General features: G+C 41.7%; 1 protein-coding gene and 1 non-coding gene across 2 annotated transcripts; both read left to right on the top strand.

The window, feature by feature from the left end:
- The first annotated feature begins 635 nt into the window (after window positions 1-635).
- On the top strand, window positions 636-8,306 carry LOC124090796 (cytochrome P450 1B1). Its single transcript, XM_046441674.2, has 3 exons — window positions 636-1,060; window positions 1,453-2,496; window positions 4,361-8,306. The coding sequence occupies exons 2-3, from the start codon at window positions 1,454-1,456 to the stop codon at window positions 4,947-4,949; spliced, it is 1,632 nt and encodes a 543-aa protein (XP_046297630.1). The 5' UTR covers window positions 636-1,060; window position 1,453; the 3' UTR covers window positions 4,950-8,306.
- Window positions 8,306-8,410, top strand: LOC124090886 (small nucleolar RNA U13). Its single transcript, XR_006851270.1, has one exon. It is a non-coding gene; the product is annotated as a small nucleolar RNA U13 (small nucleolar RNA).
- Window positions 8,411-22,786: the final 14,376 nt, after the last annotated feature.

Genomic DNA, 22,786 nt, shown 5'->3' with positions numbered 1-22,786 from the left:
TCTCAGAGCCATCCGTGCCCCGATTGAGCGCTGGCTTTTTGTGTGCCCAAGATGATCTAGGTCCTGGAAAGGAGCGCTGAGGGTTTCTGATCTTGCAAAAGACGAAAAGAGAACGTTGTGTGTCAAAGTACCACAACTGAAGGGTCAATTAGGTTGCGAAAAAAGTAGACTAAGTAAAATAAGGCTAACCACCCAATAAGTCGAGCTTTCCTCTTTCCCAAACGGACATGTTTCCTTTCCCTGCTAGGGATGCTCAAGGATCGTGAGCAATTGTGTCTCGGAGAACCAATCCTAAGTCACCGAGAGGGAAAAGAGGTCTAGTTTTCGGGGTGTGGGGTGTCCTTGGGCTACTGCTTGTGCCAAGAGCATTCTGTCCCCAGTGCAGGTCTGGGGGAAACCTTGAGGCTTAGATTGGGAGTTAACTGTGATGAAGAGCCGTTAGCAGACAAATGAAAAGTTCACACTGTCGCTCCCAAAGCCTCTAGCTACTCTACTGCTGCACCGCGGTCGGAGCGCGCCGCTCAGACGCCTTGCTGGACCACCCAGGCGCGCAGACTGGGATTCCAAGTCCAGCAGTGAAGACCCTAGCCGCGTGCCCCGCCCCCACGAGCCCCGCCCCTCCAGGTCCCGCTTCCTTCTCGCTCTACAGCCCTTAAAACCCGGAGAATCGGATGGCGCGTGTAGTCTTTGGAGTGTGTGCAAACACCTCTGCGACGCCAGCTGTGAGAGCCGCCCGGGGGGCATGAGGGCTGGGAACTGACTCCACTCTTCAATCTCCTGCTTCATTCCAACGCTCTGAGAAAATCCTGACTTTCGCAGAGCCCCAGGTGCAGCAGGGCTCCACAAAGGAGGTACCTTTTTCCGTCCCCATCCCAGTCCAAGGGCTCTTGGTTCTGTGGACACCAAGAGACTCCAAAGTGAGTGCTAAAGCTCCCAGAGAGGGCAAGAGGTGTCCAGGAAGGACTTCCAGGTTCCTGTCGACTCTCGGGTTGACGTCCTACCCTCAGCCCCTTTTTGGAGCCGGTCGTCCCGCGCCGCTGGAAACCGCACCTCCCCGCAGGTCAGTCTGTCCGCTGAGCCGCCTCCCAGCGGCCTCCTCACATGGGTTCTTGCAGGTCCGGGATGGGGTGGTGGGCAGTTTAAAGGAAACCAAGAGTCATAGCCAAGATGCCTGTAGTGTTGTCCCGAAATTATAGGAACCGTTACGTGATTGGGGGTGCAGAGGCTAGTGCTGGATACCAGAGAGAGAAACACGCCCCTTTCCTTCCCAACCAGAGCTTGGTGTAGGTGTGGGAAGAGGTGTCTTCCGCCACTTCTCCAGAGAGCCAGCCCCGTCCAAACCTATGGATGGCCTCCACTTCACCCAAAGGCTAGACAGTTGGGAAAGGAGCGTGGGGAGCCCTCTCCTTTCTCTTCACACTGAGTGTCACGCCTTTGCCTTTCTGTCCCCAGCATGGCCACGGGCCTCAGCCCAGATGATCCGTGGCAGCTGAGCGCGCTGTCTGTCCAGCAGTCTACGCTCCTGCTGCTCCTCTCCGTGCTGGCCGCGGTGCACGTGGGTCAGTGGCTTTTGAGGCAGCGGCGGCGGCAGCCCTGGTCCTCGCCCCCCGGCCCATTCCCATGGCCACTGATCGGAAACGCCGCGGCAGTGGGCCGGGCGTCGCACCTGTCCTTCGCACGTCTGGCGCAGCGCTATGGAGACGTCTTCCAGATCCGCCTGGGCAGCTGTCCGGTGGTGGTGCTGAATGGCGAAAGCGCCATCCACCAGGCCCTGGTGCAGCAGGGTGCTACCTTTGCTGACCGGCCGTCCTTTGCCTCCTTCCGCGTAGTGTCGGGCGGCCGCAGCCTGGCTTTCGGCCATTACACGGAGCAGTGGAAGGCGCAGCGGCGCTCGGCGTGTAGCATAATGCGCGCCTTTTCCACGCGCCAGCCGCGCAGCAGACATATCCTCGAGGGCCACGTGCTGGGGGAGGCGCGCGAGTTGGTGGCACTACTGGTGCGCGGCAGCGCTGGAGGCAACTTCCTCGATCCCACGCAGCCCATAATCGTGGCGGTGGCTAATGTCATGAGCGCCGTGTGCTTCGGCTGTCGCTACAATCACGACGACGCCGAATTCCTCGAGTTGCTTAGCCACAACGAGGAGTTCGGGCGCACAGTGGGTGCCGGCAGCTTAGTGGACGTGCTGCCCTGGCTGCAGCTTTTTCCCAACCCGCTGCGCACCACTTTCCGCGAGTTCGAGCAGCTTAACCGCAACTTCAGCAACTTTGTCCTGGATAAGTTCCGGAGGCACCGCGAACGTCTTCGTCCTGGGTCCATCCCCCGCGACATGATGGATGCCTTCATCCTCTCCGCAGAAAAGAAGGTATCTGAGGACTCGGGAGACGGGCTCGCGCGGCTGGACTTGGAGAACGTGCCGGCCACTGTCACCGACATCTTTGGAGCGAGCCAGGACACCCTCTCCACTGCGCTACTGTGGCCGCTTATCTTCTTCACCAGGTAAATTCTCCAGGAGGCCTGGGTTGGGCTTTTCTTTCCTCCTCTGAAGACGGTGTGGGCTAGAATATGTTGAGGTCACAAGCATCTCATAGGGTTTGAGGTTTCGCTCCAGGTCTGCTTTCCTCAAAACCGAGATCGCCTCCCTGAAACGACGCCCAGAAATGTGTAGCGTAGGCTTTGATTCGCACGCGATCACTCCACGTAGAGCTCCAGTGATCTCTCAGTATCTCGGATCTTGTCTCTTCCCTCCCTTCCCGCGCTTGCGAGTGGAGACAAATTTGTTAAATCCCGCAAACAGGAGATGTCTAAAATGTCCACAGAGCAGCCCTGATAGGTCTCTTCCTGGTGCAATAGAAGCAATATTGGAACGGCTCCAGAAGAAAGGGAAATGCAGCAAATAAGTTAAATAAACACGGCAGCATAATCGGTACGGATCAGAGGCTGCCCAGTCCTGGCACTAAAAGTGAGCTGCTGGTCAGGGCTTTGTTCCCAGACAAAGGAAGACTGTGGAGGTCAGCCTGCGTGGGCCAACCCATGAAAAAGCTTTCCAGAGGCGGCCAGAAACCAACCGGCTGTGCTGGGTTCATAAATGCCGCGCTAGGAATGAGAGCAAAAGTCAGGATAAAACTCAGCAGTCACTTTTGCAAAGTGCTAAAGTTTTGTATACTTTTTTGAAATAGCTGTATCCAGGCAAAACTGAATAGTTGCAACAGGGGAGATTTGGTTCACAACATCTAAAACATTTTCATCTGGCCCTTTATGAAAAAAGTTGGCAGACTCTGCATTGAGATGTTGAAGAGATTTTTTTAAATCTTCCATACATGCTTAATTTTTTTTTCAGGATTACAACAAAATGAGTATATGTTTTTTGACTTCTACTTATTTTACTGGGCATTTCACATCTTTTAACGTTAATTTTAGTAATTTTTATAGCTACATAATAAATTGCCATAATAATATATGTGTGTATATGAACATTTCTTAAGCTTTAACATGAGTCACTGACTTTGATTGAATTTTCAATTTTAGCTATTGTTGTGATTATATGTTATTGTACCTGTCAAATTAATTAATGAAAATACATTATTAGGTATAAATTATTGGGTTTTAAATGAGGGGGAATTACCTTGTGAAGTTTGTTTTGTAGCAGTGCATAATTATTACTATTTGTACCACAATTTTACAAACATTGGGAATTTTCTTCTAAGTTTAGAAAATGCATAACTTTTCTACCAGGATACCAAAAATATTTTATAAATTAAGAACAAGGAATTATCCAGGGAAATGAGGGCAAGAAAAGGGATCTGCTTTTAGGACTGCATCATAACTTTTGTGAGTCCTGGGAACTTTTGTCTTTGTGGACTCCTTATTCTATAAAACGTTTTAAAACTATATATAAAACCGAACACATTAAAAATCATATATTAAGACTTTTTTTCCTACCTAAAAGTTAATTTTTTTAGATTTGAAGATTTTTAAAGACAGGAAAACATTTTTTAGGCCCCTCCAAAGTATTATGAGCCCTAGGCCCTGTGCTTTTAGTGTTTAATGGAGAAGTCAGGTTGGCCGTTATTGTGCATTTTCAAAATAAGGAAACTTAAGAATTTTTTGACTTATAATGGGGGAGAGCTTTAGTTGTGTAAGTTTTACTATGGAAAATATAATTGTTAAAGTCCATCTTGTAATTTAGAGAAAAATTAGCAGTCTTAGATTTTTTTTCCCCAGAAGTATCCATTCAGTCATTAACTAAGCCTGTTTAAAGACAGTGGAATTAAACTAAATTGTAATGTACTTCTAAATGAAGGAAGAATTAATTTTGCTTACTCAATTTTTTTTTCCTCCTTTACATTAAAACCCTGAATAGGTATCCTGACGTGCAGGCTCGTGTGCAGGCCGAATTGGATCAGGTGGTGGGGAGGAACCGCCTGCCCTGTATGGGTGACCAGCCTAACCTGCCCTATGTTATGGCTTTTCTCTACGAAACCATGCGATTCTCCAGCTTTATGCCTGTCACCATCCCCCACGCCACCACTGCCAACACCTTCGTTTTGGGTTACTACATCCCTAAGGACACGGTGATTTTTGTAAACCAGTGGTCTGTGAATCATGACCCGGTGAAGTGGCCTAACCCGGAGGACTTTGATCCAGCCCGATTCCTGGACAAAGACGGCTTCATTAACAAGGAGCTGGCCAGCAGCGTCATGATTTTTTCCGTGGGCAAGCGGCGGTGTATCGGTGAAGAGCTGTCTAAGATGCTGCTGTTTCTCTTCATCTCCATCCTGGCTCACCAGTGCAATTTCAAGGCCAACCAAAACGAGCCCTCGAAAATGAGCTTCAGTTATGGCCTGACCATTAAACCCAAGTTCTTTAAAATTCACGTCGCTCTCAGAGAGTCCATGGAGCTCCTTGATAGTGCTGTCCAAAAGTTGCAAACTGAGGAAGCTGGCCAATGAGAAGCCAGAAAGCAAGCCGAAATTGAAGTCTCGGGGGATGAGGAGGAAAATTTAGTGTTTTGTTTTGTTTTCCCCCACTAATTCCTCTTTGATGCCACTTCTCAATTAGCCTCTAAGATGTATGTAAATCAAGAAGCCTGTAGGAGAGGCTTGTTCCCCACTGAGTAGCTCCTTGTGAGGTGCAGGAGCTCTGGGAAAAGTTTTTGAATCACAGTCACAGGGCCCAAGGAATTTATATTGGATCATGGTAATAATAATTTCTTAAGGGAGTATTCTTTGGAGTTAACAGATACATATACATATGCACACAATTATCTAATGAAGTATTTCAGTAATTATGCCTTTTTAGTGGATCCCGTGGTGGGGAGGAACCACCTGCCCTGTATGGGTGAGCAGCTTAACCTGCCCTATGTTAGTTATGGCTTTTTAGATTGAGCCTCTATGTGCAGAAATCATTTTCTTAGAAAACTGTACTAAGCAAAATTTCGGGATATATTGAAGATGCAAAGGCAAGTAATTTCCGTGTAAGGTATGTGATTGAGGGTGATAAGGGAAAATGTAAAGACCAGAAATTCCCTTCTTACCTTTTTAGCAAAATGGCTTAGAGAGACTGTAGTACCGCTGGGTAGATTTAACTTTTTGCTTATTGATATGCTTCCCTACTTCAGGATGAATCATAAAGTCAGTTGCTTAAAAAGAAATTAATAATTGAATTAATGATTGGAGTGCATTTCAGAGATTTATCATGAAATTTAAAGTGTAAATTATTTAACTACAAAATTCCAAGCTGAACTTGTACCTCTCTCTTGGTTGCCAAGGTACAGTGTTTCAATTTTGAGAAAAAAAATATATTTGCCATTTCAGCTAAACTTTCAGTTATATGATTGTAATGTACTGATGTCAGCAAGTCTTATAAGCTAAAAAAAAAAACACCCATGTCACTGAATAGTATTTAACATATATGTATATATACATATCTATGCACAGATATATACACATTACATAATCGTTCATAAACAGTATGTTAATATTAATTATTTTGATCATGAAAAGGTGGAATAGTATGTCTCATATTATATTGAAAATCAAAAAGTACAATCAGTTCAACAAGGTATGGTTCCAGTACCTTAAATAAGCCTGATTAAATCAACCACCTATTTTTTTTTTTGACATGAAAAACCAAGTCAAAGCAAGATTTCTTTTCTCATCCAAGTTTTGGACAATGAACAGATCCCAAAATTAAGTTAGTAAGATGTATTCTTATTTTATAATGTTTTATTAAAATTGTATTCACAATATAGTTTCTCCTTTTGAAATTGATGCAGTTAATATGTTGAAATTTCAAACTCTTAGCATGTTAAATTTTAAGTTAATTTAAAGTCCTTTCTGATTACTGAGTTCCAGTTGAAACTATTAGGAATCTTGATCGTTTGGAAAGCGAGACAATCTAACGTTTGCTGGGAGGAGAATGAAAATACCATAAATTATCTGGATGTTCTCTTTCATAGGTAACAAGGGGGGAATTCCCATTATAATTGATTAGTTTCTCTTTTAAGTGATTAAGCAGTTTAGCATTGATGTTTGTTTTTTTAAATGTCAGAATCAGGACCAGCCTCTTTGGAGGCTGTTTTGAGAGGGGCACTCTAAGACACAGGAGCTGATCACATCGGTTGTGTTATTTGGGATAAATTGCTTTGGGAGCTGAAAAAAAAATGAAACTTGAACAAGATGTACGGATTATGAAATAACCTGAAAACATTTTTTAAAAAGAGATGGAAAGAATACAAAAGTATACAAAGGAGGCTTCACGTTTTTATTTTCATTGCAATGGAACTTCCAAAACAAATTCTACAGAATCCTGAGAGCTTACTGTTTGCTCTCTTTTATTAAGCTTTTTTTTTTTAATTTTAAAATCAAAATTCAAAGGAAGGAGTGTACAATGGTTTAATATGTGGGTGGTGGGAAGAGAAACAGAAAGATGGCTAAGCATCTTCCCACCATTCCAGATTAATTTAACTGAAGCACAAAATTTGAAGCATGAACATTTAGGAAAAAAAGATGCTTGGTGTGCCAGCATTAAATCTCTAGATTTTTTTTTTAAATCTATAACATAGCAGATCTATTTTGTAGTTTGGAATATCATATTAATACAATTTTTTATTTTAAAATTTCATAATCATATCTTTTGAAGATGAAAAGTTGTGCCAGTATTTTTAAAGGCATTAAAGCCAATTAAACAAATTAGGCTTACCCAATACACTTCAGTTTTTAGGCACTATTTCAAAAAGTTATGCCCCAGCAGACAATAACTCTGGCCTCCTGTAGCCAATTTATTCCGAGAGATGTGTAATAGCAAAAATATTAAGGCACTGATCTGGATGCCTCATTACCAACCAGGTCCAGAGTGTGATCACCTGGTTTTTTTTTTTTTTTTTTTTTTTTTTTTTTTTTTTATGTTGAGCTCAGTTGTCCCTGGATGCTTGAGGCAAAGGGAAAGCTGGGCTTGTATGAGAAAACCTAGGTTCTTGGAGGTTACCTGTCTTATTTAGTATGCTTATAACCTAGTTAAAGGAAGGAAAATAAAACCAAAAATGAATAAAAATAACCAAATTTGGTGACTATGGTAATCAGATTACTGGCTTAATCAGAAAACCTCATTTTATTTCTGCCAGAGTTAGTTATTTGCTGATCACCATTAAGGTCAGAACATCTACTTCAGGTTATCATAGTAGTTAAAGTATATTGTTTATTAAATGCCTCACTTATATGTTAAAGCTTTGACTGTGTAAGAAATGTTTTTTTCCAAAATAAAAAGATGTCTCAGGTTTGTTTTGTGTATTATCTAAAAGCTTTCATGTCCCAGAACTTAGCCTTTACCTGTGAAATGTTACCACACCCTTAATATTTTCATAGTAGATCTATGTTAGATCAAATAGTTGCATAGCAATATATATCAATTTGTATGTTTTTAGCTGTGACACAACTGTGTGATAGAAAAGTATACTTTAGTAGATGTGATTATAACTCAAGAATAACTCCTTATTTAACCTTTTCATATTTTTATACTTTTTCATGTATGCTTTTAGTGTATACATATAGCAGCTATGGAACCTAGGTGTAACCAAAATAGATTCTGGAGGCACAACATTAATGTATAGCTTTTACAGTTTGATATACCAAATTAAAAAAAAAAACTGTATCTGGGATTATCTATAATGGGACAGTATTACCAAAATAATAAAAATCACTTTCATAATCTTATGAAATTTCATTTCATGTTGTAATGAAGATAGTTAAATGTATCCATTTATTTCTACTATTACTATATATCCTTGAATAAAATATTTCATCATAAGATCCTCTTGTGAACGGTTCCTAAGTGTGAATTGGGTTTTTATGCCATTGTGTGAGATGTGCCTTCCTCAAATCTTGTAATGGCATCAGCACATTATCAATTGACATGATGAGAGAGAGAAGAAAAATTGCACTAGAAGCATTTTATTTGGTCATTCTACATTTTCTTCTTCTTTTAAATAGTTTTTAAACAACAAGGTTTCTACCAAATTCCTGATATCTATCTCTCCCTCTGCCCCATCATCTATTTTTTTTTTTTTTTGTGACCAGGGATTAAACTCAGAGTACTCCACCACTGAGCCACATCCCCAGCCCTATTTTGTATTTTATTTAGAGACAGGGTCTCACTGAGTTTGCTTAGTGCCTCACAGTTGCTGAAGCTGGCTTTGAACTTGCGATTCTCCTGTCTCAGCCTCCCAAACTGCTGGGATTACAGGCGAGCGCCACTGCGCCTGGCTCTATTTTTTAATTCGTAAGAACCAAATAAGGAGTTAAATTTCAATGGCAAACAACCAAGCAAAATAAGAATTAATTTGCAATTTTGAAAGATTGAATGAATTGAGACTTTAAGATGCTGACCTAATATTACTACTTCCTCTGAAAAATGTAGGACACATTATTCCCCTCAGCAACATACTAATCCTTCCTCTGAGTGTTGTTCCATTCATTCACTTTCAAGGTATATGTGCCTTAATTAATAAGTGCAATTCATGCCCAGTAAAATAGAATGGATAAAAGAGTTCTGTAATATACTACATGGAATATTTTTCTGCTGGCTTTTGTACTTGGTAAATGACTTGATGTTACAGGCCCTGCACAGTGGGGTTCCTGCCTTTTCTGCCCCATGCTCACAGGTGGTACGCTATGTACAGCCAAAGGCCCTTATTTCTTCCAGACTATAGCTCCTATTACTGTGAAAACAGGAAAAGGAGCAGTGGAGTAAAAATTGTACTCAACGTCACTGCTACTTTGGCTTGGGAACACCACTTTAGCAGCCAAGAGGAATGGCTATGAATTGGTTTTAGAGAATGCTCGTTTTTCAGATGTACTTCAAAAGGATCTTGGAAATGGCCATATGGATTCAACACAAGTGAAAACAATATTTTAATGGGGAGGGGAATTCCTTTAAAAAATCTACATGGGGTCAGGTTTTTGCAAAACTATCAGGCAGGGTTTCATTCAACCCTGTCAAGCCAATATAGTGTACGACGGGATGCAGCTGAGTGTGAATGCAACTTTGCACCTAAGATAGGTGTGGTCACAGAAGCTCACGAAGGTCATTTCTATGACCTCAAAGCCAGTCCTGTGTTCTGTACTAGTGCTGCAGAAATTAATCGGCTGTCAGATTTCTCTCACTTTGGTTCAGTGACTCTCACTTCCTGCTCTTCCCTTTGGGAAAGGAAGGAAAATAAATATTCAAACACATTGGAGAGCTATTCGTTTTTAAGGACGAAATTCTGGAGGAAAATAATGTGTGTTTATGTGGAAAGAGAAAAAAATTAATAACTCTCCCCCCAAAAAAGAAAAGACGGAGGAAAAAAAAAAAGATTCTAGTTTAACTAGATATGGGCAAACCATAGCTAAAATGCTTGCAGTTCCTTTATTTGCTATGTTAGTTATATGCTTTGAGGAAGACTGCACAGATCTTCTTTAATACTTCCCAATATGTGTCACGTATGAGAGGCATTAAAAAATGTTAAACACTTATGATTTTTGGATCACTCACTGTGCTAAACTCTTTTTTAATTTAATTACTATTATTATTTTGGTACTGGGAATTGAACCCAGGGGTACTTAACCACTGGGCCACATTCCCATTTTTATTTTTTATTTTGAGACAGGGTTTCAATAAGTTGCTTAGGGCCTTTATAAGTTGCTGAGGTTGGCCTTGAACTTGTGATCCTCCTGCCTTACCCTCAGGCATGGGTCACTGTACCCAGCTATAATAAACTCTTTAACACATTATTATACAATGGTCTTATGAGGGAGGTGATGATATGCCAAAATTATGCCTTCAGAAGCGTTTAGATTTTCCCTAAAGATGCATTGACTTCAAAGCCCCTCGTCTTTGTACCAGAGGTCACTTCTCAACCTGCCTGTGTTTGGTTATACAATTTGTCCGTAGTTTTTTTTTTTTTTTGTAATTTAAAAATTTTTAATTATTCTAATTAGTTACATATGACAGCAGAATGCAATTCAATTCATATTACACAAATAGAGCACAAATTTTCATGTCTCTGGTTGAACACAAAGTAGCATCACACCATTCCTGTTTCATACATGTACTTAGGATGATGATGACTGTCTCATTCTGCCCTCTTTCCTACCCCCACGCCCCTGCTTCCCCTCCCTCTCTTTGTCCTACCCAAAGTTTCTCTATTCCACCCATGCTCCCCCCATCCCCATTATGAATCTGCATCCTTATATCAGAGAAGACATTTGGCATTTGGTTTTTTGGGATTGACTAACTTCACTTAGCATTATATTCTCCAGCTCCATCTATTTACCTGCAAATGCCATGCTTTTACTTTCTTTTATTGCTGAGTTCCATTCTGTATATATACCACATTTTCTTTATCCATTCATCTACTGAAGGGCATCTAGGTTGGTTCCACAATTTAGCTATTGTGAATTCTGCTGCTATAAACATTGATATGGCTGCATTACTATAGTATACTGTTTTTAAGTCCTTTGGGTATAAACTGAGGAGTGGGACACCGGGGTCAAATGGTGGTTCCATTCCCACTTTTCCAAGGAATTTCCATACTGCTTTCCAGATTGGTTGCACCAATTTGCATTCCCAACAGCAATGTAAGAGTGTGCCCTTTTCCCCACATCCTCGCCAACACTTATTATTGTTTGTTTTCTTAATAGCTGCCATTCTGACTGGAGTGAGATGAAATCTTAGAGTAGTTTTGATTTGCATTTCTCAAATTGCTAGAGATATTAAACATTTTTTCATATATTTGTTGATTGATTGTGTATCATCTTCTGAGAAGTGTCTGTTCAGTTCCTTGGCCCATTTATTGACTGGGTGATTTGATTTTTTTTTGGTGTTAAGATTTTTGACTTATATATCCTAGAGATTAGTGCTCTATCTGATGTACATGTGGTAAAAATTTGCTCTCTATTCACTGTAGGCTTTTTATTTACTTTATTGATTATTTCTTTTGCTGAGAATAAGCTTTTGAGTTTGAATCCATCCCATTTATTGATTCTTGATTTTAAAATTCTTTTGCTTTAGGAGTCTCTTTAAGGAATTTGGGGCCTAATCCAACATGATGAAGATTTGGACCTACTTTTTATTCTACTAGGTGCAGGGTCTCTGGTTTAATTCCTAGGTGCTTGATCCACTTTGAGTTGAGTTGTAAATGGGGAGGGATACGGGTTTAATATCATTTTGTTGCATATGGATTTCCAGTTTTCCCAGGACCATTTGTTGAAGAGGCTATCTTTTCTACAATATATGTTTTTGGCACCTTTGTCTATATGAGATAAGTATTTTTGTGGGTTTATCTCTGTGTCCTCTATTGTGTACCATTGGTCTGCAAGTCTATTTTGGTGCCAATACCGTGCCATTTTTGTTACTATAGCTCTGTAGTATAGTTTAAGGTCTGGTATAGTGATGTCACCTGCTTCACTCTTCTTGCTAAAGACTGCTTTAGCTATTCTTTAGCTATTCTCTTATTTTTCCAGATGAATTTCATAACTGCTTTTTATGACTGATTGGAATTGCATTAAATCTGTATAGTGCTTTTGGTAATATGGTCATTTTGACAATATTAATTCTGCCTATCCAAGAACAAGGTAGATCTTTCCATCTTCTAAGGTCTTCTTTAATTTCTTTCTTTAGTGTTCTGTAGTTTTCACTGTACAGGTCTTTCACTTCTTTGGTTAAATTGATTCCCAGGCGTTTGTTTGTTTTGAGGCTATTGTAAATTGGATAGTTTTCCTCATTTCTCTTTCAGAGGTTTTATCACTGATATACAGAAATGCATTTTATTTATGGGTGTTGATTTTATATCCTGCTACCTTGCCAAATTCATTCACAAGTTCTAGAAGTTTTCTGGTGGAATTTTTTGGGTCTTCTATATATAGAATCATCATTGGCAAATAGTGCTAATTTGAGTTCTTCTTTTCCTATCTGTATCCCTTTAATTTCTTTCGTCTGTCTAATTGCTCTGAACAGTATTTCAAGAACTATTTTAAAGAGAAGTGGTAAAAGAGGGCATCTCTGTCTTGTTCCAGTTTTTAGAGGGAATGCCTTCAATTTTTCTCCATTTAGAATGATGTTGGCCTGGCGCTTAGCATAGATAACTTTTACAATATTGAGGTAAGTACCTGTTATCCCTAGTTTTTCTAGTGTTTTGAACATGAAGGGGTGATATATTTTGTCAAATTCTTTTTCTGCATCTATTGAGAGGATCATATGATTCTTATATTTAAGTCTATTGATGTGATAAATTACATTTATTGATTTCTGTATGTTGAAACAAACTTGCATCCCTGGGACGAACCCCACTTGATTATGGAGCACTGTCTTTTTGATATGTTTTTGTGTTCACTTTGCCAGAATTTTATTGAGCATTTTTGCATCTATGTTTATTAGAGATATTGGTCTGAAGTTTTCTTTCTTTCATGTGTCTTTGCCTGTCTATGATATTGGCCTCACAGAATGAGTTTGGAAGGGTTCCCTTTTTTTCTATTTCATGAAATCATTTGAGGAATACTGGTATTAGTTCTTCTTTAAAATTCTTATAGAACTCAGCTGTGTATCCATCCTGTCCTGGGCTTTTTTTTGGTTGGTAGGTTTCTGATTGTGTCTTCTACTTCATTGCTTGAAATTGATCTGTTTAAATTGTGAATATCATCCAGGTTCAGTTTGGGCAAATTGTGTGACTCTAGAAATTTGTCAATGCCTTCGGAATTTTCTATTTTATTGGAGTACAAGTTTTCAAAATAATCTCTAATTATCTTGTGTATTTCTGTAGTGTCTGTCATGATATTTCCTTTTTTATCACAGATGTCAGTAATTTGAGTTTTCTCTCTCCTTCTCTTCATTAGCATGGCTGAAGGTTTATCAATTTTATTTATTTTTTCAAAGAACGAACTTTTTGTTTTGTCCTTTTTTTCAATTTATTTGATTTCAGCTCTGATTTTAATTATTTCCTGTCTTCTGTTGCTTTCGGTGTTATTTGTTCTTCCTTTTGGAGGGCTTTGAGATGTAATGTTAGGTCATTTATTTGTTGACTTTTTCTTCTCCATGCAATGGACTTTCCTCTTTGTACTGCCTTCATAGTGTCTCAGAGATTTTGATATGTTGTATCAATGTTCTCATTTACCTCTAAGAATTTTTAAATCTCCTCTTTGATGTCTTTTGCAACCCATTGTTCATTCAGTAGCATAGAGCACGTTCCATACTGAAGTCTGAGAGTTGATGACAGGAAGGCCCCCAACTGTGCACTTTTCTGAGGAAAGCCTCCTCAAGCTTTTTTTTAATTTAAAAAAAAATAGGCTTTGTTTTAAGATCCCCAAACCTTTATCCTAGAGCCTGCCTGGACCATGCCCGAGCCAAAAGATATCAACAGGCTGGTCCATTTTCTTGAGATGAGGACTGATGTGAGAACTCTATCTATCTGATAAGAGTGCACTTATGTGACCAATCAGAACGCTTCTTTTCTTCTCTTGGTGCCCTTGAGCACTGGCTAGAGGGAGAGAGCAAAACCACAGCACAAGCCAGGCTCACATTGTTTCCAGAATGGCAAAGTGGTCCATGCTCCCTTCAGCTGTGCACGAGCGTTCCTCTGCCCGTACCTCTCCACCAACACACAACATGAACTTATATGAAATACATTCTCTTGGGAGAGATAATACATTCAGTTAAAAATCTTTTTAACAAGGAAAAAAGACATCATTGCCCAATTTTCAATACTTCCTGTAGTTAGTTCATGTTTATAATATATCTCCTCTGTTACATGATGCATTCATTGAAAAACATTTTGTTACTGAATGATACTGTATGTATAGAAACGAGTAAAGAAAGAGGAGTTTCCTTGAATATGCTTTGTGGCATGGGACAATATTTTCACCTTTATCCCAACTCGGTTTTAAATTGGTACCTGTGTTAGTCATCTTTCCATCATTGTGACAAAATACATGAGAAAATCAACTTAAAGAAGAAAATATTTGTTTTGGCTCACAATTTTGCACATTCAGTCCATGGTTGGTTGGCCTATTGCTTTTGGGCCTGTGGTGAGGCAGTACATCATGGTGGGAGTGCACAGTGGGGGAAGCTGCTCACCTGCCTCATGGTGGTAAAGGAGGTCCAGTCACTGACCTAGCCAATTTATTTATTTTTCTTTTTAAATTTTTTTATTTGTTTTAATTAGTTATACATGACAGTAGAATGCATTTATGCAGTTTGATATATCATACATACATGGGATATAATTTCTCATTTTTCTGAGTGTACATGTTGCAGAATCATATTGGTCACGTAGTCATATATACATAGAGTAATAATATCTGTTTCCCTCCCCTCTCATCACTTCCCTCTACCTAATCTTAGGTAACATTCTTCTTCCCTAGTGCCTCCACCTTATTGTGAATTAGCATCTGCATATTAGAGAAAACATTTGGCCTTTGGTTTTGGGGATTGACTTATTTCGCTTAGCATGATATTCTCCAACTCCATCCATTTACTAGCAAATGTCATAATTTCACTCTTCTTTAAAGTTGAGTAATATATACCACATTTTCTTTATTCATTCATCTATTGAGGGACATCTAGGTTGGTTCCATAGTCTAGTTATTCTCAATTGAGCTGCTATAAACATTGATGTGGCTGTGTCACTATACTATGCTGATTTTAAGTCTTTTGGGTATAAACCAAGGAGTGGGATAGCTGGGTCAAATGGTGGTTTCATTCCCAGTTTTCTGAGGAATCTCCATACTGCTTTCCATAGTGGTTGCACCAATTTGCAGTCTTACCAGCAGTGTATGAGTGTACCTTTTTCTCCACATCCTCTCCAACATTTATTGTTGCCTGTATTCTTGATGATTGCCATTCTGACAGGAGTGAGATGAAATCTTAGTTTTGATTTGAATATTTTTTCATATATTTGTTGATTGTATAGTATCTTCTGAGAAGTGTCTGTTTAGTTCCTGGTCCATTTATTGATTTTGACCTAGCCAATTTAATCCCTCTCTGATTCTATTTACCTCTTTAATTATTTTTTTGAAACCACTCTCTTCTACAGTTACCTTGGATTCCAGGAAAACAGATCTGATTGATAGGCATCTTTATGACATGGGATCAAAACAAGAAGCAATAGCAAGTCTCATAGATCACTCCATGATGAGAGTGTCCCTCCTAAGTGTGAGCAATTACTCCATGATAGAACTGAGGCTGCCCCTTAAGCAGGAACAATCATCTCACAGTGGGAACCAAATCACCCTTTCAAGTGATGGTAAACTTCCCAGAACTCTGCAGAAACACTCCTGAGATAAAGATCAGTCAGACCATAGCCTGACCAAGATCTCTTACCCTTCCAGCCACACAAATCCTCAACCATGAAAACCCCCATAAACCCTTAACTTGGTGCCCCTTTTCTATAAAACTTCAAAGTTTCTTTCAACCCCTTGAAGGCAGATCCTTGATGCCTGAATCCTCATTTCAGCAGCCACACTGAATGAAGTTCCTCTCCTGCCCTTCACCACAGCTCATCTCTTTGATGGACACATTGGGATGCGCAACAGAGCCTGGTCTGTTGGGACCCTGAGAACCAGGGCCTCTATTCAAGGACTCCAGTAACAGTGACTGAGAAACAAAGAAAAAGAGATGATGGACTGGGGTCTCAATATCCCCTTCAAGGGCACATGCCCAGTGACTTAACTTTCATCCATTATGACCCCCAAAACTTCCACCCCCTCCAGAGCACCTCAGATTGGGCACCAAGACTTTAACACATGGGCCTTTAGAGGATACTATAGACCTAAACTATAGTAGTGCCTTTAGGTCTAGTCTCAGTTTCTTCTCCCTGCCATAGTATTGAGTGTATTCAAGGTGGATTTCTGCTAACTCACTATGAAGCAAGGAGAAATACCAATCCTTGGATTTCCATCCCTTGAACAATGGCTTAATTTTTTTCCTTTTTGCCACAACCCATAAAATAAAGTGTATTTTACTTTATGAATTAATCCCTATCTATGTATGTGATTGTGTAAAATTACATGCACATAGCATACATGTATGCCATACATATATGGCAATGGTATTTGTCATTGTATTTTTAGGATGCAATTTATTTTAAAATAAGTTTTGTTGGTTTTTTTTCATTTTGTTATTATTCACTTAATTTTTTTGTTATTTTATTTTTTATGTAAATTTTTTTAAATTTATATATGACAGTAGAATATATTATAATTTTAGATAAAGCAGAGGGGTTGGAGGGGAAGGGAGGGGGCATGGGGTAATTAATGATGGTGAAATGTGATGATCATTACTATCCAAAGTACAGGTATGAAGACACAAATGGATGTGAATATACTATATATACAACCAAAGATATTAAAAATTGTGCTCTATATTTATTTTATTTTCACTGCAGTGAGATACCTCTGCAAACTACTATAGTGAAATATATTTTTTAAAAAGCAAACAAACTGATGATAACAAGTTTTGGGGAGGATGTGAAACTACTGGAACTTTCTTACATTGCTAAGGAGAGTGCAAAATAGTACCATATCATCAAGCCCTAGATATTTATTCTAAAGAAATTAAAACACCATCACATAAAAGTTATTCAGGAATGTTTATAGCTACTCTATTCAGAATCAAAAAGAGCAAACAATCTAAATTTTAAGGGTTATTGGCTAAAAAGAATGTGGTAGTTCCACACAATGGAATACTACTTAGTGGTAGAAAGGAATGGACAATTGATACAAGAAGTCAGCCTCAATGGGTTATGTGCTGTTTGATTTCATTTATATACCAGTCTCAAAGAGACAAAAATTTTGGTGGTGGAGAACAGACTAGTGGTTGCCAAGGATTAGAGCAGAGAGAGAATGGATCAATGAATTTTTTTGGGGGAGGGGTGTTCCAGATTGTGGTCATGTTTACATGAATGTACACTTGTGTGACATTTTCATAAACCTACACCAAGATGTGATTAAAACTTGAAAATGCATTTAAAGGAAATTGGTGCAATTAAGCTTCAATGAGGTTTATCTGAGGTTAGCAGGTAGCATGGTGGCTATTGGCCAACAAGGAAACAAGACAGAAACACTGAAAGTTCAGCCTAGATGTGTGAACAAAGGTCATGGCCTGTGTTGATATCATTGTAGGCTGGGGAGGAAAAGGTGGTGCCAGATTCTCAGGGCACAACAGGAAACAGACCATCAGCTTATGGGATGAGCAATAATAGCTAAAGCCATGGGCTGGAACCTCCCATGCAGAGCAATTTTAATTGAACACCTACTAGGTACAGGCATTATTCTGGGTACTGGGCAGGGTATAACAATGAATGTTCAGGCCCTAAGCTCATGGAACTGATATTCTAGAGGATGGGTAAGAAGAAAGAAAATATACAAGATTTCAGTTAATTTTAAGTGCTGTAAAAACAATAAAACAGATGTAGGTGTGTGTGTGTGTGTGTGTGTGTGTGTTTTGGGGGAATGATTAGAATGAGTAGTCAGGGAAGCCTTTCTGAAGGAAGCAACACCAAGGACTAGATATTAAGGATAGGCATCCTCTTACATCCTATGTGAAGGAAGAACAGTCACTGAGTTATCAGACCATAAATAAATCATCAAGAACAATTAGCAAAAAACATCTGGTTTGGTTGCAATCCATTAAATTGATTTCATGATCACTTAAAGTCTGGGTAGTTTCAAGTAAAACAATCTCAGCATACCCCATGGCAGATGTTGCGGGCACATCCTCCATCTGCCTTGGCTTCTGGTTTTGCTAAATGGCATTCAGATGGTCCAGCCCACTCCCTGACATTGCTTCCTGACCTCATTCCCGATGGTGTCCTCTTGGAGCACAGAAACTGTTCCCGAGGAAGAACCAGAGAGCAGGCTCTTGGAGCTAACTTACTTTTCAAAAGTGTCTTTTAAAATGCATTACAGTGTCCTGCTGATTCTTTATTTTACATGTACCAAGGGGCTCCAAGTTGATTCCTTTGAAGCGCCTAGTGGAGCTTCTGAAATATCTCAAGACTGTACCTCCAGCACCTGAATAAAGCTTTCATTATATCCAGCTGAAACGGATTTCCTCAGTGGGGCTGCTGGGAAGTAGGGGCAGCTGGAGTTACTGTTTCTGGGACCCTGCAGGTCCTGGCTTTGTCTGGGCCTTGGAGTCAGGTTACCCAGCTTTGAGGAGTCACGTGGTTAGCTGGCTCCCCAGCCCACGTGGTGAGAGCGGTTCTGCTGAACCTGGTGGGTGCTCAGGAAATGCAAGCTGTTCTGAGCTCGCCCTTTCCTAAGCCCCACTGTTTCCCTCTAGGCTCACATTTCACTGCTGTTCCTGTCCAGTCAGGACAAAGGGCCACCTCTGTTCTCTAACTGCCCTTCCCAGCCATGGACATTTTATGACTCCCTTTCTGCAACTGCCACGGCCCCAAGCAAATCCAGCTGGCATGCAGCTATGCAAGAGCTTGGCATTGACACTGAGGAAAAGTGGACGAAGCAGTTGGAAGAATAAGGCTGATTTTTCACTGTGTGTTTTCCAGGGACCTATTGCTGTAAAAACAGGGCGAGCCCATCTGCTCCCTTGTCTTAATTTCTAACTTCAAGATATGGCTCTGGAAACATCCACCAAGGCTTTGTTAACAGAAATGGTCCTCCTTCCTCAGTGCCCCACCAGGGCTCATTTTCTTTGTGACAGTGTGTCAGAGAGGTCAGGTCATCATAGAGACCTGCCTATGCCTCTGCACAGCTCAGAATAATTCTCATGTTCTTTGCCCAACACTCACCACTGTCTGGCTTGAGCCCAGATCCCATCTTTTTTTAACAAGCTTACCCTGACCACCCTGCTTAATATTTAGCTTGCTCTTCCAGTCTCCCAACCTTGACACCCCAACCTTGCTTGAATTTTTCTTTCTGCCCCATCCTCCCAGCATTTATCTCCTGTTAATACAATATAACATTAACCTTATAGGTTTGTTTATTATCTGTCTCCACTCTTAGCCTGCTCCCCAGAATGTGAATTCCACAAGAATCTGATCACTGCCCAAATGAACAATCCACTCTTAGAAAACGAGTTGTTGAATTAGCTGTTTATTGTCCTACAGACATGTGCTGTCAAATATGGTAGCCACTAGTCACATGTGACTCTTTAAGTTTACATGAATTAAAATTAAAGAAAATCTAAAATTCAGTTCCTAAGTTATACCAGCCATATTTCAGGTACTCAGTAGCTAGCAGTCTACCATTGTGGACTACACAGATGCTTCCATTATAGTGAATGTTCTATTGGACAGCTCTGCTATAAAAGGATCAGTTTATCAATTTATTGGGTATTTAACTTTTATTTGATCGGTAGCTACTTATTTAGAATCCATTTTGCATAAGACACCATGATAAGAAATACAAGCTTCTCAAGAAGTATTCGGAGACTTGGCAGCCTTTTTGAGCATATGGGTCTGAGGATCAATATAACAGAAAAATACATATTCAGGAGCCTTAAGTAGGTACAGATAAAGCTCTCCAGGAAATCATGGAAGGGGAGATTTGTGTTTTCCACTTTAGGGGAGGCAATCAAGGAAAACTTCCTGGAGGAATTGAATCTGAAACAGAAAACTGCCCGTTACCCCAGTTTTGAAGCACTGAACACTCAATGCCTAGAAATAATAACAATGAGAACCTGTAAAAAGTAATATTCTGGTGAAAAAGATAACTCCCAAAGAGGAGACTGAAAGTTAGGGTTTCTGTGTGTCTGGGGTTCTGTTCTTGCTTCTCCCTCACCTTTTCCTTGGGAGAAGCAGCCCCCACATCTGCAGCAATGAAGACTTCTTTTCCTGATGACCCTGCAGGAACAGAACTTTGGAAAACAGATGGGACTAACAGAATTTGGATAATTGCTTCTCCAGTCCTTCCCCACCAGGGCTGGGAATTGCAGTCCAAAGAGGGGCTTCTCCTAACATAGCTTCTTACAGGGCAAAGTATGAGGCCTTGACCTAAAGAGCTAGATTGAGGGATGATGAATGGTTGAAAGTGATTTTTTTCTTGAGACTCTCCACCCTGGGCTCCTTCATCCCTTCTCCTAGCCCATAGAAATGACCCATATTGACCTGGCCTTCATCCACAGGCAGAAGAGCAAGAGCCAACATCCCCAGTGGAAAAATAAACTCAAGTCAAAGTAACAAGGCATATGAGGAACACTTTTACCAAAGAAAGAAAACTTAATTTCCTAGAGTGAGATTGGCTCTCTAATGTGGCCAGTGAAACTGAACACTTTTCTGATATTGTTCAGATAGCCTCAGTGGGCTCCATGGCCACCAGCCATCTTGGTAGGTGGATCTTCTATAGTTTACACCAGAGGTCCACAAACCATGGCCAATGGGCCAAATCCAGCCCACTATCTGTGTTTCCATAGCTTGGGAGCTATGAATGCTTCTACATTTTTATTGAATAGACTGCTCATTCCTTTGGTTTGGAGCTCTGTACCTTCCTGTATCCCAATGACTCTTAAGTTTGGTCTCTTAATGTTATCCCATATTTCTTGGATGTTCTGCTCATGGTTTCTTAACAGTCTTGCTGAGCTGTCTATGTTCTTTTCCAGTTGAAATACTTTGTCTTCATTGTCTGATGTTCTATCTTCTAAGTGTTCTACTCTGCTGGTAGTATTCTCCATTGAGTTTTTAAGTTGGTTTATTGCTTCCTGCATTTCTAGGATTTCTGATTGCTTGTTTTTTATAACCTCTATCTCCCTGTATAGTTGATCCTTTGCTTCCTGGATTTGTTTGCGTAATTCATTGTCGAAGTGATCTTTCATTGTCTGATTTTGCTGTTTAATGTCTTCCTTGATACTCCAGATCATCTGAAGCATGTATATCCTGAATTCTTTATCTGACATTCCATCTGCTGCAGCTGTTACCTCTTCTAAAGTTGCGTTGACCTGCATTGCTTGTGGTCCTTTCTTTCCTTGTCTTTTCATACTGCTTGCGTATCTTTCCTGCAGGCGCGGGCGGCGGCTCTGCTCTCTCCTTATTCCAATTGGGGTGTCGTGGCTACCACGCCGGCAGGTCACTGGGCCTGTTCTGGGCGCTGGCGGCGGCTCTGTTCTGCCCCTACTCCAATTGGGGTGATGAGTGTACCACGCCGGCAGGCCACCGGGCCTGATCCGCCGGTCGGTTGCAGGTTTGCCTACCCTGCAGGCGCGGGCGGTGGCTCTACTCTGCCCCTACTCCAAATGGGGTGACGTGTCTGTCGTACCGGCAGGCCACTGGGCCTGTCCCGCTGGTCGGTCGCAGATCTGCCCACCTTTCAGGCACGGGTGGAGGCTCTGCTCTGCCCCTACTCCAATTGGGGTGTCGTGACTACCCCGCCTGCAGGACGCTGGGCCTGTTCCTGGCACGGGCGGTGACTCTGCTCTGCCCCTACTCCAATTAGGGTGGTGTGTGTACCACGCCGGCAGGCTCCTGGGCCTGATCCGCCGGTCTGTTGTAGGTCTGCCTACCTTGGAGGCGCGGGCGGCGGATCTGCCCTGCCCCTCCTACCACGCCTGCGGACCCCTGGGCCTGATCTGCAGGTTGGTCACAGGTCTGCTCACCCTGCGGGCACGGGTGGCGGTTCCGCTCCGCCCCCACTCCAATTGGGGTCACGTGACCACCACACCGGCAGGGCCTGATCCGGGCGTGGGAGAAGGATCTGCTCTGCCCCTACTCCAGTTGGGGTGACGTGTGTACCACACTGGCAGGCCACTGGGCCTGACCCGCCAGGCTGTCACAGGTCTGTTTACCTTGCAAGCGCGAACGGCGGCTCTGCCCTGCCCCTCCTACCACGCCCATGTACCACTGGGTTGCGGGTCTGCCCACCTTGCGGGTGCGGGTGGCGGCTCCGCTCCGCCCCCTCTCCAATTGGGGTCACTCGGTCACCACGCTGGCGAGCCGCTGGGCCTGCTCTGGGCGCTGGCGGCGGCCCGGCTCCTCCCCTCTGGCTCGACGACAAATTGAGGAGACTCGGGTGTCTGTGCCTCACCCCCCCTACCAGGAGACCAACTGTTTATGTCACCGCTGGTATTGATGAAGTTCTCTCCTCCGCCGCTTTCTGCTGACATCAGATCTCTGCCATGTTGGTATCCTATGCGAATGGCAGCATTTCGTTCCCCTTGCCAGGCAACCCAAGCCACGGGTGAGTCCTGACCAGCCCTCAGCAGGACCCGGACCGAGATGCAGTTTCCGCGGGCTTCTAGCCCTGGTCCAGGGAAGTTCCGGGAGCCGGAACTCGGCCGCTCCGTGCTCGGTGTAAGCTCCTATAAG

The sequence above is a fragment of the Marmota monax genome, unplaced genomic scaffold, assembly GCF_021218885.2.
Source record: "Marmota monax isolate L192 unplaced genomic scaffold, Marmota_monax_Labrador192_F-V1.1 WCK01_AAM20220418_F8-fsc00010, whole genome shotgun sequence".
NCBI classification, from domain to species: Eukaryota; Metazoa; Chordata; class Mammalia; order Rodentia; family Sciuridae; genus Marmota; species Marmota monax.
The sequence above is the reverse complement of the archived record's forward strand: the minus strand, read 5'-3'. Positions and strand labels throughout refer to the sequence as shown.

Excerpts from the sequence above, each read along its gene's own strand:
- LOC124090796 (XM_046441674.2), top strand. The coding sequence starts at position 1,454 with ATGGCCACGGGCCTCAGCCCAGATGATCCGTGGCAGCTGAGCGCGCTG. Across the intron at positions 2,497-4,360 it reads CCGCTTATCTTCTTCACCAG|GTATCCTGACGTGCAGGCTC; the intron begins GTAAATTCTCCA and ends AACCCTGAATAG.